The 20,266-nt window shown below is 49.1% G+C and overlaps 1 protein-coding gene across 1 annotated transcript in view; it reads right to left on the bottom strand.

The window, feature by feature from the left end:
* Positions 1 to 20,266, bottom strand: part of LOC137428692 (DENN domain-containing protein 2A) — a 277,280-nt gene that overhangs the window by 32,678 nt on the left and 224,336 nt on the right. The window contains exon 16 of the mRNA XM_068118598.2: positions 12,681 to 12,858. Within this exon, the coding sequence (XP_067974699.2) occupies positions 12,681 to 12,858 (178 nt within the window). The remainder of the gene's footprint in view (positions 1 to 12,680; positions 12,859 to 20,266) is intronic.

Genomic DNA, 20,266 nt, shown 5'->3' with positions numbered 1-20,266 from the left:
AACAAGTAGAGGAGCCCATAAGCACAAAAATATTGACTCGAGGTATAATTGTATGTCTGGTATGTAACTGCATGCCACAAGCTCAGGCCATTGTGCAAAAGCAAACATGAAACTTGTTTTATGAACAGGGCAAGTATTTGAAAGGAATTAGGAAGCCCCTTTCGAAACGGTTTACATTTTATGTATGTGGATGAGAGAGATTGCAAATTCAAAATAAAAGTGAGAAAAGGGAAGGAAGGAAGGAGGATATAGGACAGAAGGGATCATAGGTGATTTACGAGTGGAGCGAAAATAAGATACAAGGAAGTTCGATGTAGGAGGAGGCCATTTGGCCAATCATGTCTGCACAACAATACCACCCACCCAAATGAGCTATCTCCAATTGGTCCTGCCAATATCCCTGTATCCATCGATCTCCAATGCCTCTAGGTACCTAGCCAAATCCAAGTGAAACCAAGCTACTCTTTCTGCTGCCACTACCTTCCAGGGATACAATTCCATGCATTAACTATTGCCTGACTGAATTGCCCTGCCGTATTACTGTCCTACCTCTCCTCTTTGCTTTCAGGCTACAGCCCTAGCTATGGCCCCTAAGATGGGAAGAAGGTGGGGGATGGGGGATGGGGGAGAAGAGAAATGTGTTGGACACATAAGGTACGGGGAGGGGGAGAGGTGGGTGGGAAGTGCTCAAAAGAACCCCGAATAAAACTCAAATCTCAGGGGATGGGGGTAGGGGTGGGGGGGGGGGGGGGGTGAGGACATTCAGACATTTGAAATTAGACATGCAGAATTATGTGCAGATATCTCCTTTTTTACAGACATACATTTTTGCATACATCATATATAGTGTGTGCGCAATACTAGTCACACTGTCTGCAGTAGTTGGACTCGATGACATTCCAGGTTTGATGGGCAGCTTGCCAGGCTACCCCCAGACAAGGTAGAGAGGCAAGGTGAGCAAAATAACCACTGAGATGTGAGTTTTAGTCGGGGTTCTTTTGGGCAGGTTGCCAGCACGCTCTCAGTAAATCAAACCACATGCGTCACCGACCATATGAAAGGTAAAAGGCTGTAAAAATAGTGGATTTTTACAGCACCCAGGTTGCAAATAAGCTTTACAGCAAACGATGGATGGGAAAAACATTTTTCACATTAAAATGCAGCCAATTTATACAGTGGAAGGTTCAATGATATCGTACAAGGTGAAGATTTTGCTTTACTCTTACCCATTCCATTTAAATAATGCAAGGAATATTATCCAACTACCTTTGACGTCACATGAACGCGTGCATGCGCACGTGCACACCAATATGAAATCTACACAGAGCCTGGATCTGCTATTCATCATTTTCCAGGCAGGTTTGAGAGGCCAGTGCATTTTTAAGTGAAATAGTGAAACCTAGGATGGAGCACGGATAAAGTATGTGAGCCAAGTACAGCAGGGCCAACCATCCAGCAACCACAGCTCCCTCACACATTTCAAACCAGTATCACTATCAGCGGCCAGAGCCATGGCCTTAGAAACATTATTCGTGTTAGATTGCCCTGGAAATGTCATTTTGCAAAGGAAAAGGTAAAAAAACTTCATTAAAACACCCCATATATTTTGCACTCTTTTGTCAATGTTTTGACAATAACGGATTCCCCACAAGCTATTTTGAACACTGTAAGCAAGGTCCAAAGGTTTGTTCTTCATCTGTGGATGGGGAGATGCTGGCTTTTCATCTGCGTGAGATCTGCAGCACTCCCTGCCTATAATTCTGATGCTCACATTATTATGACAATTTCTTAATGGCATCTCTCAGCAAAAGGGAAAGTAAACAAGACAGTGTGTGTGTGTGTGTGTGTGTGTGTGTGTGTGTGTGTGTTTGTGTATATGTGTGTGATGTGAATCCATGATCGAGGTTGTGGATCCGCCGTTTGGAGAGGTTCTGGGTTGAAAGGGTCGAAACCTCGAGGAAGAACGGTGCCCCGCTGATGATCCATGCAGTCGGGAAATGAGTCAATATTGCTTACAGGTTCAGGTTCCTACTTTAGGTAAGGGAACTATGTCTTTGAGGTTTACAATTTAAATAAAGTTGAATATGGGATGTTGTGAAATTAACATATTGTTGCGGTTTTGAGAACCTCTCACTTGTAAATACTTGTAAATAATAACTCTTGTAAATATCCCAGCATTTAATAAGGTCGCACCCATAGCTAGTCCATAAGCAATACGTAGGTCACCATAGGACTTCAGTTATTTCCTTAATATGTGTTTCAGATAAGGCTGTGTTCCCAATAGTTGCATTTGCGTTGCATTAATTAAATAAGATAGGCCCCATTCCGTCCATTTTGCCAGCCTCTCTCTCAAATTGTATTACACGCCTCCGCCAGCCGCAGCCGCCTCAGTGCTCGCTCCAAACGCCATTACGCACGCGGTCAAGCTTGGAGAAGAAGGGGGCAAAGCGCCAAGAACGAGGTGTGGCCACGTCAACTCACCACCAGGGCATGGCCGGTAAGCCCTCACCACTCCCACCAGCCAACCAAGGCTGATGCAATCTGGCCGACGGGTGTGGCCTGGCGGAGCGATATTGAAGCGCGTTATATAAGCGCAAGCGCAAGGACTGCTTTCAGGACCGCGAGGGAGCCATCAAATGCATTGTACGACCTCCTTTCGTAACGAACTGCACCACGTGCCATTGTTCACGGAACTGCGCGAGGGTACCCTCTGAGACAGAGAGAGAGAGAGACAGAGACAGAGACAGAGACAGAGACAGAGACAGAGACAGAGACAGAGACAGAGAGAGAGAGAGAGAGAGAGAGAGAGAGATGGCACGCATATTACGTATGCCGCATCCCAGTCCCCCGCTATATCTATAAGGTCCGGTCGCACGCCAACGACACCAGCTGCCTGCCATTCTTCGCCGCGGACCCGGAGCCTGGAACCATCTGCTTGGACCTTCTCCTCCTACCACTACCCTCCCGTGTAAGTCTGTCTGTTTGTTTGTCCGGGGTTGTAAGTAAGATTGTATAGGTAAGCTTGCCCTGTGTCCTTTTGCTCTGTATATTGCTTTCATTTCCTCTTCTTTTGGGTTTTTGTTTATAGTTAATAAACCCACTCTTTGTTCTTCCCTTACTCTGGTTTCCTCGCATTCGATCGTTTGCGTCGTTTCTCAATTGAATACCTGTGGCACGATAGGAACCACTCAGGATCGGGTTTAGTAGTATTTGTTAACGGCCCGAGTCACAGCTCGCTTCGCTCGGCGTATCCATTAACGCTGCGGCTCGGGTGGGAGTTATCTCCTCGCTCTACGGTCGGGTTAGTAAGCAGATATGTGGGACTCCATTGACCAATCACCCTGGCTAATACCGACCGGAAGTGACGTCATAACTTCCAGGATTGGGGGACGGCCAGCTTAAAAGACAAGGGGATTAACCCCCCCTTGATAAGGGGAGAGCCAACCCCCGAATCCGCAACAATATTTTACCATTCTTTAAATGATATTATTATTTTTTAGGAACAACCAAGACTGTACAATTAATAGAATTGTAGAATTGTCAGACATGTGTCTGTGCATGTGTCTGTGTGTTTATGTCTGCGTGTTTATGTCTGCGTGTTTATGTCTGCGTGTTTATGTCTGCGTGTTTATGTCTGCGTGTGCGTGTGCGTGTGCGTGTGTGTGTGTGTGTGTGTGTGTCGTTGGTGATTATCTCCAAATACAGGTTACAGATTGTGTAGTGAGTTGTTGCCACTTCAATGAATGGATCCCCATGTCCGTGTACACAGATGTGGGAGCTTCTTTATAAGATACTAGCTGAAGTACCTGGTGGTGCCTGGGGAGTTGGAGGTGAAGGGGTGAGTGGAGGAGGAGGGGTAGAGGGGAGAAAAGGCAGAGGGGAAGGGGAGGGAGAAAATGAGGAGGGAAAGGTGAGGGAGAAAAGGAGGAGGGAAAGGTGAGGGGGAAAAGGAGGAGGGAAAGGTGAGGAGGAAAAGGAGGAGGGAAAGGTGAGGGGGAAAAGTGGAGGAAGAGGGAGGGAGAGGGAGGGAGAGGGAGGGAGGGGGAAGGAGGGAGGGAGGGAGAGGGAGGGAGGGAGAGGGAGGGAGAGGGAGGGAGGGAGAGAGGGAGGGAGAGGGAGAGAGGGAGGGAGAGGGAGGGAGGGAGGGAGAGAGAGGGAGGGAGGGAGAGGGAGGGAGGGAGAGGGAGGGAGGGAGAGGGAGAGAGGGAGGGAGGGGGAGGGAGGGGGAGGGAGAGGGAGGGAGGGAGAGGGAGGGAGAGGGAGGGAGGGAGAGGGAGGGAGGGAGAGGGAGGGAGAGGGAGGAAGGGGGAGGAAGGGGTAGGGAGAGGGAGGGAGAGGGAGGGAGAGGGAGGGAGGAAGAGGGAGGGAGAGGGAGGGAGAGGGAGGGAGAGGGAGGAAGAGGGAGGGAGAGGGAGGGAGAGGGAGGGAGAGGGAGGGGGAGGGAGGGGGAGAGGGAGAGGGAGAGGGAGAGGGAGATGGAGAGGGAGAGGGAGAGGGAGAGGAAGAGAGAGAGAGAGAGAGAGAGAGAGAGAGAGAGAGAGAGAGAGAGAGAGAGAGAGAGAGAATGATCGTTTTAAGGCCATTTTCCCCGCTAAAGCGGGGGTTAGTCTTGCGGGCCCCATGACAATCATGGTTCCCTGTTTGAGGCAATGTTTTTATGGCCGGATGCCCTTCCTGACGCCAACCCTTGGTCGCCTCTTACGATGCACAGGGATACGGTGTACCTATTCTAAACCGGGCTACACACCGGGATCATTCATCCCAGCAAGCTGGTACTCAATTTGCCGACCTCGGAAGGATGACAGGCTGAGTCAACCCCTCTGGCGTTAATTGAATGGCTTTTATTTATATATATATGTATGTATGTATGTATGTATAGATGACCTCTACTATTACAGGTGTCTTCCTCTCACCCTCATCCTACTATTAATTTGCAAATGGTCACTGGCTTTGACAACAATACAAATTTTTATCATGGGCCCTTAAGCATCAAAAAGATATATCTAACAAACAGTTTCAAATTGAGCACCTCGCCGCCATTAGAGCATTTAAACTGCATCAGATGTGACAATAAATGTGAATTGTTGCTCCCAGCTTGCCGCGACGATGAATGACGTAATTTGCATTTTTGCCAACCCCATCTCTACCCCGTTTAGAATCCCGTGCGTGTGTGGGCAACTTGCTTGTCTTCATTTATTTGGATATTCATATACAGTACGTTAATTTGCCTCTATATTGATCCCCTTTTCATTTCACAGCAGGAGCATATTCCATTTTCATGCAAGTCACATAGTAATACTGTTGCCTTCCTTCTCAATTTGATCGAGTTTTATTTTGGTGTGTGGTATGTATGCTCTATTATTAGAAATTAATTTTTGTAACTCTTAAAAAACATTAACTGAAAGTGATATCAATTGTGTAGTACATGAACACAAACATAATACATACAAGACACAAAATCTTGATATGTCAAGATACAATTTGGGGATTTTACATCGGACTTCTCAAATATATAACGCACTCAATATAAACTGACTTCATGATGAATATTGAATGTTGCCAACGTTAAAAGATGCACATTATACATTCCAAAAAAACCTATATTGGCATGGATAACACACCTCCATCTCTTGCTATCCTTAACTCCAATCACCTGTCTGAGTCTATTCAATCCTGCTCTATCTGGATTCTATCTATTCAATCCTGGTTAACTCCTGGTTAACAACTAATGGTATCAAAGCAACTCCGAATGATCACTAAAATATTATTCCACTAAAAATGCATTATCACCTAAAATCCCTTTCACCGTTAAATAACTCATATACTGTTCTTCATTTGTACGCAGCACAACTCGATGCTGCAGCATGGCATTATTGGCTGAGGGCACCACTGTGCCACTGATACAGTGCCCTCTGCTGGTTAGGGCAGAAAATTCAATTTTTTTTTCAGGGTGCCTGCGATTTCTAGCCCACGAAGGATAACGTGAGATGTTTAACGTCCACCAATGAATGCTGGCAGATGGGATGCCAGTCTAACATCCATCAGAGGGACAGCATACACTGATGAATCACCCTGCTTGTGAAAACCAGACTGACATTTTATAACTGGCTCGGAATTAAAACCCAGACTAATCAGCTCAGAGGCGAGTGTGCGTATTTCTGTGCCATCCTGTTCAGCCCTCTTTTCCAATTGATTAAGTGTCCCCACATTCGCGGATTCGACATTCGCGGCATTTTCCAGGAACGTATCCCCCACGAATGTTGGGGTCTGACAGTATAGCACAATATCTCAAAAAGTTATGGAAGGATTCGGCCAAAACTTGGTGGACAGGTTGTGTGTGTGACAAGGACGAATTGACTCGATTTTGGTGAATATCCGAATACGGATCCGGATAAGAGAATTTTTAAAATTCTAAGTGATTCTTCATCATTGAGTGATAGGGCCAAACATTTTACATAGCAAGATATTTCAAAAACTTGGGGCCGACTTATGACAAAACTGGGTGGATGAGTTGGATCGGTGACAAGAACAAGCCGATTTAGATTTTGATTCAGGTCCAAATCCAGATATGGCCCATCAGTGGGATACAAAACATAAATTCTTCGGCCCGGCGGAGATCCGCTCTCTGCCGAGTGCAGTTCTAGTTACGCATGCAACAATTCAGGAAATTTTGATTCCCTCTGCCCTCCCCTGTGTACCATCCATAGAGGCAAAGATCCAAACCTTTGTTTGCACATAATAAATAGATTACCCCATGGAAATGCCCCTAAATCTATTCAAGCGTCCAGCCTCATTTCGTTGTTTCTATTTCATAAACGAGTACTGTATCTTCATTTAGACCCGAGTTATACTAGGTTATACCCCTTTATACCTTTAGATCAAGACAGGAGTGCTGAGAGAGGAACATAAATCGTCTAACTGTGGCACAAGCTGATTACACTGGCCTCTTTTCACTGAATTATTGATTTAACGATAACCTCTTAAACTAACTGAAGCAGCCAACCATTCCAGGCACATGTTACAAAACACACAAAGCAAGCCACTTGTGCATATCTGGCTGATTGCACAGCCAGATAAACCTTTCAGATCTTATGATCTTTCCTTAAAACTGTTCCATGTCTCAACGTGCAATGCCCTTTGTCAAACGTTAAGTGACCCTCTGCCATGTGGTTTACGCTTTGCATTATGGGTATCGTTTCGCTATTGTGACTAACGCCATCTGTGAGGTGTATATGCCACACTAATTAGAGACGCATTCAAATTGGGTTCCAACCTGACTACTGTCAGTATCTTAACCTTTTATGTTCAACCATAATGTATTCAAATAATCCTTTAAGATGTACTACAGGATGTAAGAAATTATAGAGGAATTCAGTAGAATAATCATGTACTACAGGATATTCCACCAGAATCCTTTGGAAATGGCTCTCCTATAGAATGTCATAATCATAAGTGAAAAATAAGTCGAGACATCAAACAACTGAGGGATTCTGGATATTTTACAGTGAACAAATATTTATATTTATTTATTAAATGCTTTTAAACTGACATTTCTCACATAGCATACCTTCCTATAAGATTTTGAAAGGACAGTTTATTTAGGGACTGTTTTTTTATAAGCTTTTTCATAAGCGCATTGACCGTTGTGGTTGGTGTTGTTGAGTAGCCCCAGTCAGATCGTGATCTCCCAGGAGATCTCATCTCCCAGGAGCGACCTAAAGATCCCTCACATCTCAGATGTTTTGCTCTTGCCTTTGTGGAGCCAGCACAGTGCAGTCTACCATCGTGTTTTTTTGTGTGGGGCAGCCTGACGTCCGGCCAGAGCCAGAGGTTGCAGGTGTTGGCAGTGGTGTCGTCGAGTCTATGTTTATACTGTAAAAGCTGTGGGTGGTGGCTAAAGCAGATGCGTGAAAGGTGAACACGATCAGACCTGGTAAGCAATGTCTCTGCGTTGTCGATGGGTGGGGGTTTAGTGCCAAGGATAGTGTTTGGGCCCAGCTTACTTATCTTGGGTTACTTATGTTTGAGCCCAGGTTGACCCCTGTATGTTGTAATGGTGCCAGGTCTCCATAATGGGTGACCCAAGACTGCCAGAGATAAACTCCTAGGACACCCGAGTCGAGGCATTCTGTGCAACTGAGGCAATGTCGCTGCATGGTAAGGTTCATTTAAAAATTGGGTCTGCTTGTCGAATCTCGGTGCAGGTTTGGTTAAATAATAACTGAATGATGTCAGAGAGTGAATCCATGGCTCAAACCACAGCAAAAAGGATTTATAAATAATGAGTATAATAAGTAATCAAAAGGGATGGAGAGCACGACAACAATAAATTCCAGCTAATATAAATTAATTAATCTACTACATAAGAGATTAATTCCCTGTTTGTCGTAAAAGGCGACAAAAAGGGTTGGCGGCAGGAAGGGCATCTGGCCGTAAAACATTGCTTCAAAAAGGGGACCGAAAAACAACAACAACCACGGTCCCCAAAAAAGGCCAACCCCTGCTTGCGGGGAAAAAATGGCCTCTAACGGTGGCTATTATATAAGAGAGCCGTTGGTCTGTGTGTCTGTTTGTGTGTCGCCATTTTTCTCAAAGATGGCTGAACGGATCTTCATCAAACTTTCAGAGGTCCATTAGCCTGGGAGTGTTTTAGGCCAAATTTTTTTTTTTAAAGTTCGTTTCTTGGGATTTAAAAAAAATCGCTCTATAGTGCCTAAGCGTTTTTGATCAATGACAGTTATATACAAATACACATTCACATAGATACAGTGCATTCAGAAAGTATTCAGACCCCTTCACTTTTTTCACATTTTGTTATGTTGCAGCCTCATGCTGAAATCGTTTAAATTCATTTTTTCCCTCATCAATCTACACTCAATACCCCAAAATGACAAAGAGAAAACAGGATTTTAGAAAGTTTCGCAAATTTATTAAAAAGAAAAAACTGAAATATCACATTGACATAAGTATTCATACCCTTTGCTATGACACTTGAAATTTAGCTCAGGTGCCTCCCATTTCTCTTGATCATCTTTGAGATGTATCTACACCTTGATTGGAGTCCACCTGTGGTAAATTAAATTGATTGGACACGATTTGGAAAGGTACACACCTGTCTATCCTCTCCTCGGTGCCTCTCCTCGGTGAAAGACACATGAAAGCCCGCTTGGAGTTTGCAAAAAAGCACCTAAAGGACTCTCAGACTGTGAGAAACAAGATTCTGTGGTCTGATGAAACCAAGATTGAACAGTTTGGCTTCCGTATGTCCACTCTGCCATAAAGCCCAGATCGGTGGAGTGTTGCAGTGATGGTTGTCCTTCTGGAAGTTTCTCCCATCTCCACGCAGGATCTCTGGTGCTCAGCCCGAGTGACCATCGGGTTCTTGGTCACCTCTGTTACCAAGGCCCTTCTCCCCCGATTGCTCAGTTTGGCCGGGCGGCCAGCTCTAGGAAGATTCCTGGTTGTTCCAAGCTTCTTCCATTTAAGAATTATGGAGGCCACTGTGCTCTTGGGAACCTTCAATGCAGCAGAGATTTTTTTGTAGGCTTCCCGAGATCTGTGCCTCGACACAATCCTGTCTCTGAGCTCTGCAGGCAGTTCCTTTGACCTCATGGCTTGGTTTTTGCTCTGATATGCATTGTCAGCTGTGAGAGCTTATATAGACAGGTGTGTGCCTTTCCAAATCGTGTCCAATCAATTGAATTTACCACAGGTGGACTCCAATCAAGGTGTAGAAACATCTCAAAGATGATCAAGAGAAATGGGAGGCACCTGAGCTAAATTTCAAGTGTCATAGCAAAGGGTATGAATACTTATGTCAATGTGATATTTCAGTTTTTTCTTTTTAATAAATTTGCAAAACTTTCTACAATCCTGTTTTCTCTTTGACATTATGGGGTGTTGAGTGTAGATTGATGAGGGGAAAAATGAATTTAAACGATTTCAGCGTAAGGCTGCAACATAACAAAATGTGAAAAAGTGAAGGGGTCTGAATACTTTCTGAATGCACTGTAAATACAAAACAATCACCAGACATTTGAACACAAATAATAAAACAATTCCAGAAGTGTTTGAAGTTTGTGATACGGCTTCTTCTTCTAATCGTTGAACGTCATCATACTTAACTCAGAAAACGTGATGAAAGGCACATTCACCAGCATATATTCAACGAAAAGTAAAATGAAGATTTGACATTTGTGATGGATTCTGATTTGGATGTAATTGCTTTTCCATTACATTTGCCCTCATTTCAAATTTGTTAATGTTTCTTTTTCGCTTGAGCAATGCCGGGTACACCAGCTATAAACACTTTTATACTTTACTCGGGGTACAAATACAAATACAACTTTGTCTGGGGGGTAACATAGGCTATGTGGCCGCAGCCTCATTCGGAGGTGTGGGGGACCGGGAGATGGGCGTAAATTCTCTGTGTAAATGTGTACCGTGTAGCACCACCTGATGATTGTGGCAGTGAGTATTACAATTACCTTTTTTTTAGCTGTGCAACACTGAAGATTGTCATGGGGCCTGCAAGGCTAACCCCCGCTGTAGCAGGGAAAATGGCCTTAAAATGCCTGTTGTTGTTTGTTTTGTGCAACACTGAGGTTATGAAGCATTCTTTGCAAGGGAAAATGTTCCCCCTTCCCTTCCTTCCCTCCCCCAAAACGGAGGGGCCTGTCAGAGCCACCCCCCGCCCCCCGAAAGATGTACATGTAGTATATCTTACGCCTCCCTCTCCCCTCACCTCCCCTTCCCCCTTCCACTCCCTTCCTCACCCCTCCCTCTCCTGCTTTCTCTTCCCCCTAACCCCCGGCAACGCCGGGTACTCCTGCTAGTTTTGTATACACCCCACTAGTTGCGTCATTGATGGGAATGTGGCTGTGCCGCTGATGCAATGCCCTCCATAGGTTGGAGCAGGAATGTGGAATTTGGCCAGGGTGGCAACGATAACTCATCTATTCCTTGCAAAAGACAGCGAGATATTTAACATCCACCAACTAATGCTGGCAAATGGGACATCCAGTTTAACATCCATCTGATGGACAGCATGGACATTGATGTCTAGCCCTGTGATGTCTAGCCCTGCCTGTGAAACACCAGCATGACAGTTAATAGCTGGGTCAGGATTCAAATCCAGGCTAGACAGCTGAGAGGCAAGTGTGAGTGAATATAAATGAAAAAGGGAGTGGTGTGTGGGTAGAAAGGGGTGGGATGTGGGAGGAGGAGATGGTTTAGTGTACGGTGAAAAGACGTCCAAAACGTTCCGAATCCGAGTCAATTATTTTATTTAAACAGCAACCGACCAATTTACCTGTCTCTCTTCTAGCCCAACCCGGTACCGGAAATCTCTTGATCAAACAGAGCTCAAACATATTTGCAAATTATAAAATCAAAAGCAAAATGATGCCGTTACAATGGCACGTGCGTGGGTCCCTTCGCATTAAACACACAGACTGATTGTCTATCTTAATCTAAGTTTTTAATCACACCAGGCTCATACAGAGAACACACGATATAAAAGAGGAGACAAATGGGGAGGGAGAGAAAATATGAGCTTTCCATGCGGCAGCGGAAGGCACAGCTTGGTTGTACTGATCAGACTTATAGGAGAGTGGCCCTGCCACTCGTGTTGTGGCTGGAAATATGTGCCTGGAACTCTCAAATGCACTCTGCACTCTTGGTTGGCGCTCTCTTCTGGCCTTTACTCTGCTCTGGCATTTTCCAGCTTGCAGTCTCCACTCACACTCTGCGTCTGCTCTTTATAGATGAGGCCCTGAAGTCATCTGCCGTCCGGGCCCACCTTTGCTGGCCTACCATGGCCGGGCCTACCATGCCTCCGCAGTGTGCCATTTCCCCGCAACGTCCCAAAGATAGCACACACGGTGGCACCATTTTGGATTTACAACCACATGGGAGGTAAGGATTTAAGAAACTCTAAATACTACGGGGTTTGTGATGACAGGGAGCTCTCAAAATGCACAATCCTGGCAGTTTCTAAACAGGAGCTACAAAATGCCTAACATGAATGATGCCATAATTACCTAATTAACCACCTCACCAACCAAGTCATTTTTGTAACAATATTATATATGCACAGGGTGTCTCAAAAAGATATTTAAACATTTTAAGAAAGAAAAAATACCCATTACACACCTCAGTAAAGGTCGATATTTGGTGTGTGCACAAGCAACATGGTGAACCATCACAGATGACTGGTGGCAGTGGCGAATAACTGAATGACAAACATTCACCAACATATCTGCTGGGATATCCAACCAAGATATTCTGGTTTTGTATTTTTAATTAATTTTCGAAACTTTGTTGGATTTGTTTTTCACTTGGACGTTGTGGGTTACAATGTGTTAATAAAGATGGAAAAAGTCTTATTTAATGCATTTTAATTCCAGGCTGTAAGGCAACAGAAGGTGAAAAGCTTGAAAGGGGATGCAGACCTTTATAGGCACTGTATATATGATATGGTGGTTGATTAAAGTATCATTAAAATTAATGATTTTACACAATAATATCAACTTTAACCTCCTCTCTCTCAGTTGCATTTACAATATGAAAGAAATCCTTGATATTTAAAGGGTGTGAATGAAAAAAAACCCGATACCAGCAGTAGCGATACCAGCGATACCAGCAGGTGCAGTCATTGTCGCTAATTTGGGAAGGGTTACCTCCTCCAGGGGCAGTTCCCGAAGGCGTGGTAATGCATTGCTCAGCACGCCCAACAGGAACGGTGTAGGTGAGCAGGCGATGTCCAGCATGGACACAGGCAGCACGGGAACATAGGTGTGTTGCCACGAAAATGGGTAGAGCATGGCCACAGCTGCATGGCCGCACTGCGAGAGTGTACTAAAGACACACACACACACACACACACACACACACACACACACACACACACACACACACACACACACACACACACACACACACACACACACACACCAGTGAGACCAGCAATGATGTATTGCATTTGCTTTACATATCATTTCAACCTACAGGTAGTGGATTTAAAAAATGGAAAGACCAATGTAAAGTCATTTAATAGGACATTGGGCCACCATGTGTGGCAAGTTTGGCTTGTATGCGCTGTCGCATAGAGTCCACCAGCGTCTGGAATTCGGCAGGAGGGATGTGGCACCATTCTTCCATGAGAAATTCAATCAACTCACACCTGTTTGATGGAGGTGGAAAATACTATATCAGGCGTCGTTTCAGAAATAGCCCACAAATGCTTGATTGGGTTCAAATTTGGTGACTGAGAAGGCCATGACATGCATAACATCAGTGTCATGCTCATCAAACCATTGGACGACCACACGTGCTACGTAGATGGGGGTGTTGGAAGTCTCCTCTTGCAGCCATACTAGCCATAATTATAGGCAACCAGGCCTGTGCAGCATTTTTTTTTACATAACCCTAAGCATGCTGGGATGTTATTTGCTTAATTAATACATGGAGCACACCTGTGTGAAGGCCATTGCCTGGTGTCCTTCATTTACCCAGGTGTTTCCATTTTTTGGGTCCACTACCTGTATATGCAAGTTTTCATTAAAGACAAAAGATAGACTGTTAAAAGCCCACTTTAAAAATAAAATTCAAAACATGTAATAGTGTGTAATAAAATTATTTATTTGCATTATGGGGAGCTTTAAGGAAACAACATTTCCAAATATACCTGATCAGAAATTGCTATCTTTTGAAAATAGACATTCAAATCTCTCAAACCCATCTTTAGCGAGCTTTGATATTGACCTTTTGAACAATAAACAGAATGTAAGTTGTTGAAAATGTATGAGGCCATTTGGCCCAACAATCCCCCTCAATATCCATATTCCATTATCTCTCTCATTTGCTCAAAATAACCTCGACATTTTACTTTACGCACATATATAATCTTGTGGCGGACACAAAAGCCCACTGGCGTGGTGACATCATTCCACGCACCAAGTGGGCGGTGGCCACGCCCGAGGGGTAGGCGTGGCCTCATGCTATACACCGGGCGACCAGCCCGGAGGAGTTCAGTGTTACAGTGTAGTCTTACAATAAAGACGTTTATATGTTACCGCTTGTCCGCTTCCTCCTTGCTCACAAGCAGCGCGCGTAACGCCGCGCTTTACTGGTGACCCTCGACGTTGGATCTGCCGTAGCGATCCTTCCGAACACGACGCCATTGCAATGGCCAACGACAAGGCAATGGCGATTAAACTTCCCGAATTTTGGGAGGCCCAGGCCGAAGTCTGGTTCGTTCAAGCCGAAGCCCAATTTCAGCTTCGGCGCCTCACCAACGACGACCTGCGCTACTGCCATGTCGTCGCCTCCCTCGGGCCCGGCACGGCCGCTCGAGTTGTGTCCGTCCTTCGCCACCCACCGGACGGCCACAAGTACGAGGCACTCAAGCGGCTACTCCTAGCCACGTTCGGCCTCACGGACGACGCACGGGCCGATCGCCTCCTGGATCTCCCCGAGCTCGGTGAGACGCGCCCGTCGGTCCGAATGGACCATATGCTGTCACTGTTGGGCGACGAAGCCCCCGGTTCGCTATTCCGGGCTATTCCGGGCGCTTTTCCGTCGCCAACTTCCAGCGCAGGTTCGCCTCGCGTTGGCCGGGACCGGGCTAACGGAACCCCGAGCATTGGCGGCCGAGGCGGACAAGTACTTCGCCGCTTCGGACACGCGGGCGAGCGTTGGCGTGGCCGTCACGGCCTTCGACGCTGATGTTCCACAGCATCATCTTCTACAGCACGCTGAGGTTCAACAGCATGCTGATACGCACCTCGTGAACGCCGCCACGCCCCGCCCACCGCCGCGGCGAAAACCGCCACCGCAGGGAAACCCGTCGACTCCACCGGCCTGGCGGAGCCAGCCGCGCTCCTCCAGCTCCACCACCTCGTGCTGGTTCCACGCCAAGTTCGGCCATGAAGCTCGGCGGTGTCATCCGCCGTGCTCCTTCAACGGGTCGGGAAACGCCCGGGCCGGCGCTCAATTGTGGCGATGAGCGCCGGCCGTTCGAGCAGCCTGCTGTTCATAACGGACACCTTCTCCGGGCGCCGTTACCTGTGCGACACGGGAGCACAGGTGAGTGTCATTCCCGCCGGCACGTCAGACAAGCACGCCGCGGGTGGGGGCCCCGCGCTGCTTGCCGCGAACGGGACGCCCATCCGTACGTACGGAAAACGCTGCCTCTCTCTGCGGTTTGGAGGGCAGGTTTTCCGATGGACGTTCGTCACCGCCGACGTGCCCATGGCACTGCTTGGCGCGGACTTCCTGTGCGCTAATGGGCTCCTGGTCGACGTCAAGCGCAGACGGCTTGTCCAGGCCGAGACGTTCAGCTCGCTCGCATGTGCGTTGCCCAGCTCAACGAGCGGCTTGCCAAGCGGCTTGCCGAACGATTCGGTTCCGGCCACGTTGGTCTGTACGCTTCCGGCAGCGGACGCATTCACCCGCCTCCTCGCCGGCTTCCCGGCCCTCACGCGGCCCACCTTCTCGGCGGGGGCCGTCAAGCACGGGGTGGCCCATCACATCCCCACCGTCGGGCCACCGGTCTACGCCCGGGCACGCCGCCTCGAGCCGACGAAGCTGGCGGTGGCAAAAGCGGCGTTCGCTACCCTGGAGCGACTCAGCATCGTTCGGCGCTCAGAGAGCACTTGGGCGTCGCCGCTGCACATCGTGCCGAAGCCCGGCGGGGGGTGGCGACCGTGCGGGGACTATCGCCGTCTCAATGACGCCACGACTCCCGACCGCTACCCCGTCCCCCACATTCAGGACTTTTCCGCCCGTTTGGCGGGCAGGTCCTTCTTCTCGAAGGTGGACCTCATACGCGGCTACCATCAGGTCCCCGTCAGGCCGGAGGACGTCCCGAAGACGGCGGTCATCACGCCATTCGGACTCTTCGAGTTCCTGCGCATGCCCTTCGGTCTGAAGAATGCGGCTCAGGCGTTCCAGCGACTGATGGACAGCGTCCTGCGCGACTTGGATTTTGTCTACGTCTACCTGGACGATATCCTCGTCGCCAGCGCGTCCCGCGAAGAGCACCTACGCCACCTCCGCACGCTCTTCGAACGCCTGGGCCAGCATGGCCTGATTGTGAACCCCGCAAAGTGCCGGTTCGGCGCCGCCACAATCGATTTTCTGGGGCACCGTGTCACCAGGCACGGAGCCGTCCCCCTGCCGGCCAAGGTGGAGGCGGTGAAGGGGTTTCCGCGCCCCCGCACGATCAGAGGGCTGCAGGAGTTCCTGGGCATGGTGAACTTTTACCATCGGTTCCTGCCCCGTATCGCCCAGCTCCTGCGCCGCCTGCACGAAGCTCTCCGAGGTAAGCCGGGCAAAGGCGACGTTACCTGGACCGAGCAAATGGACACGGCGTTCACGGGCGCGAAGCTCGCCTTGGCTAACGCCACCATGCTCGCGCACCCGGCGCCCGATGCACCGATCGCCCTCACCACCGATGCCTCGGACTACGCGGTGGGCGCGGTGCACGAGCAATGGGTGCGTGGAGCTTGGCAACCGCTGGCGTTCTTTAGCCGGCAGCTTCGCCCGCCCGAACGCCGTTACAGTACCTTCGACCGCGAGTTGCTCGGACTTCACTTGGCGGTCAGGCACTTCCGCCATCTGCTCGAGGGCCGGGCGTTCACTGCCTTCGTCGACCACAAGCCGCTGATCTTCGCGATGGGCAAGGTCACCGAGCCGTGGTCGGCCCGGCAGCAGCGTCACCTCTCGGCCGTGTCCGAGTACACGACGGACATCCAGCACGTCGCGGGGAAGGACAACCCGGTTGCGGATTGCCTTTCCCGGGCCGTCGCCCACGCAGTCCACCTCGGCATCGACTATGCCCGGATGGCAGCGGACCAGGCCGCTGACCCCGACGTCCAGGCCTTGCGGACCGCCGTCACGGGCCTCCGCGTCACCGAGGTGCCGTTCGATGGCGCGGGCGCGGCCCTCTTGTGCGACGTCTCCCTCGGGCGTCCTCGCCCCATTGTGCCCGCGGGCTGGCAGCGCCAGGTGTTTGACGCCATCCACGGCCTGTCCCACCCGGGCGCGAGGGCCTCCCAAAGGCTGATCGCCGACAAGTTCGTCTGGCATGGCCTCCGGAAGGCCGTCCGCGGCTGGGCCAGGACATGCCTCGCGTGCCAGCGCGCCAAGGTGCACCGGCACACCCAGGCCCCGTTGGCCCCGTTCACGGTGCCGGAACGCCGGTTTGACCACGTCCACGTGGACCTGGTGGGACCTCTGCCCCCCTCGCGGGGTTTCACCCACGTCCTCACCATGGTGGACCGCACCACCCGGTGGCCGGAGGCCGTGCCCTTGGCGTCGACAACGGCGGCCGATGTCGCGCAGGCTTTCATCGCCACCTGGGTCGCCCGGTTCGGCGCCCCCTCAGACATCTCATCCGACCGCGGCCCCCAGTTCACCTCGGAGCTCTGGGGGGCGGTTGCGCAGGGGCTCGGGGTCCGGCTGCACCGAACCACGGCCTACCACCCCCAGGCTAACGGCCTGTGTGAGCGATTTCACCGCTCATTGAAGGCCGCGCTCCGGGCCACCCTCCGCGACGGCGGCTGGGTCGACAGGCTCCCCTGGGTCCTGCTGGGCCTCCGGACGGCGCCCAAGGAGGACCTGCGCGCATCCGCGGCGGAGTTGGTCTTCGGGCAACCGCTGCGGGTGCCGGGCGAGTTCCTCCCCGACTCCACGGCACCATGGTCCGCGGCACAGCAGCGCTCCGCTCTGCAAGAGACCGCCCAGAGGTTCGCCCCGGTGCCAACGGCATGCCACGGGCACCCACCGACGCACGTCGCCCCGGAGCTTCGCACGGCGGAGTACGTCTTCGTCCGCCACGATGCCCATCGGACACCACTGCGGCCCCCGTACGACGGGCCTTTCCGCGTGCTGGAGACCGGGGCGAAGCACTTCACCCTGGACATCGGCGGTACTCCTGACCGCGTTTCGGTAGACCGCCTCAAGCCGGCCCACCTCGATGTGGACCATCCACCGCCAGTGGCCCGACCCCCACGTCGGGGCCGCCCTCCTGCGGGCGGACCCCCGGCACCGCCCAGCCCCGCCGCCACGGCACCCCCCGGTCCTGCACCCATCCCAGGGGCATCCCACCTGGTATCCCTGCACCCCGGACGCCGCCGATCGCCAGGGGGCGCTTCGGCCGGGTCATTCGACTGCCCCACAAACTGGCCCTCCAGGTGCGCGGGAATTCTGGGGGGGCGCGTGTGGCGGACACAAAAGCCCACTGGCGTGGTGACATCATTCCACGCACCAAGTGGGCGGTGGCCACGCCCGAGGGGTAGGCGTGGCCTCATGCTATACACCGGGCGACCAGCCCGGAGGAGTTCAGTGTTACAGTGTAGTCTTACAATAAAGACGTTTATATGTTACCGCTTGTCCGCTTCCTCCTTGCTCACAAGCAGCGCGCGTAACGCCACGCTTTAATCTCAAAATATAGATGCAATTAATAAATTTGTACTTCGTATCCACCTCTAAATTAAACAACATTGGAAGTATCTACATTGCCATGATATTGGCCTGGAGGCCAACTCTCAGAAAAGATCACATAATATTTTTTTGTTGTTGTTATGCTGCACAATAGTGCAATTATTCCTGAAACATTATTTCAGCCTGATTTGAATCAATCAATAAACCCGGAGCAAGATAGCAGAAAGGTAAAGATGCTGCTAACCGAGCTATCCTCACATTCATTAAGCAGCAGTAACAAATAAGGGGATCCTTTTGACACTATAGTTATCCTGATTATGAAACAGCAATTAGTTAATATTCTTTATAAAACCAGACCGACACTCTTCGACGTCACGACGTTGACCGATATGCCTCCACCAACATTATTACATCATTATAATACTTGTACCAAGTTTGATTTAAATCCATTCAGCTGTTCTCAAGTTATCACATTTTACCTGACATGACCTCTGACCTTTCAACTCTTAACCCCAAAAATTATCAGTTCATGTTTACATCATTATACATATCTGTACCAAGTTTTAATTAGATAACTTCAGGCGTTCTCAAGTTATAGACCTATTACAGACTTTGACCTTTGCCCCCAAATTATAATAGGTTAATCTTTACATCATTATACATACCTGTACCAAGTTTGAATTGTATAACTTCAGCCATTCTCAAGTTATAGACATATTACAGACTTTAGCCTTTGACACATTGCCCCCAAAATCTAATCAGTTCATCTTTACATCATTCTACATAATTGTACCAAATTTGGTCAGAATCCCATCACTGGTTCACAAGTTATCACGGTAACAGGATTTTTACCTAACATGACCTCTGACCTTTGACCTCGTGACCCCAAAATCGTATCAGTTCATCTTTACCTCATTATACATACCTGCACCAAGTTTGACTAATATCCCTTCAGCCGTTCTCAAGTTATCGTAGAAACGAAAACCTATCACGGACGGACGGACAACCTGAAAACATAATGCCTCCCTCCGGTGACTTCGTCAACGGAGGCATAAATGACTGTCCAAAATGAGATTGTTTATAATATTATTTGTCGCGATTAATGAGGAACTTCCACAGATAGTGGGGTCACTTTTCTGGGACCCCGGAACTATTTTGCAGAGAACTAAGTTTGAAGGTGGATTTGGGTACTTTAAGACATTACCTTTAAAATGAGCTCCCATGTCCCTCGTGAAACAATGGGGAACTCCCGCTAGGGGGCTTTCCAAGATGGCCACCATTAACATATACCTAATATCGGTTTGGCCTAGGTTTTTCACTTCAAAACTAATTTAACATGTTCACTCAGGTTTTGTAGTGTTCTAAAACCTTTAATCAGTGTTATAGCTCACAAAGGAACTCAGAAATACCCATACCGCGGCGCTGTGAGTATGAACTATGGATATTGAAGGTTTGTGAATCAGAGTACTACTAGCAGCCATTTTAGAGGCAAATCTAGATAACAGAAATGCCTCTGGGAATAACGTCATCGAACTATTGGAGTCATAATCTTTCATATGAATGTATCAATTTCCATTACAGTGAACAGGTGTAATGGCTGAAGCCCTTCGATCGAGGCCACTGCTGAAACCGCTGCCAGAGGAGAGTGGGCAAAAGAGAAAACAAGTACACATACATTCAAAGTACACCGCCCCATGCCAAATAATTAAATATGCTGCAGCGCGGCATTGCCGGGGCGCCTCCGGCGCCCGGCAATACCGCAATGCAGCTCATTGAGGCTGCATTGGGAGGGAGAGGTGTACACTAATTGATTGATTAA

This window comes from Myxine glutinosa, chromosome 1, assembly GCF_964187855.1.
Source record: "Myxine glutinosa chromosome 1, kmMyxGlut1.1, whole genome shotgun sequence".
NCBI classification, from domain to species: Eukaryota; Metazoa; Chordata; class Myxini; order Myxiniformes; family Myxinidae; genus Myxine; species Myxine glutinosa.
Note: the sequence above shows the minus strand (reverse complement) of the source record. Positions and strands in the feature narration are given on the sequence as shown.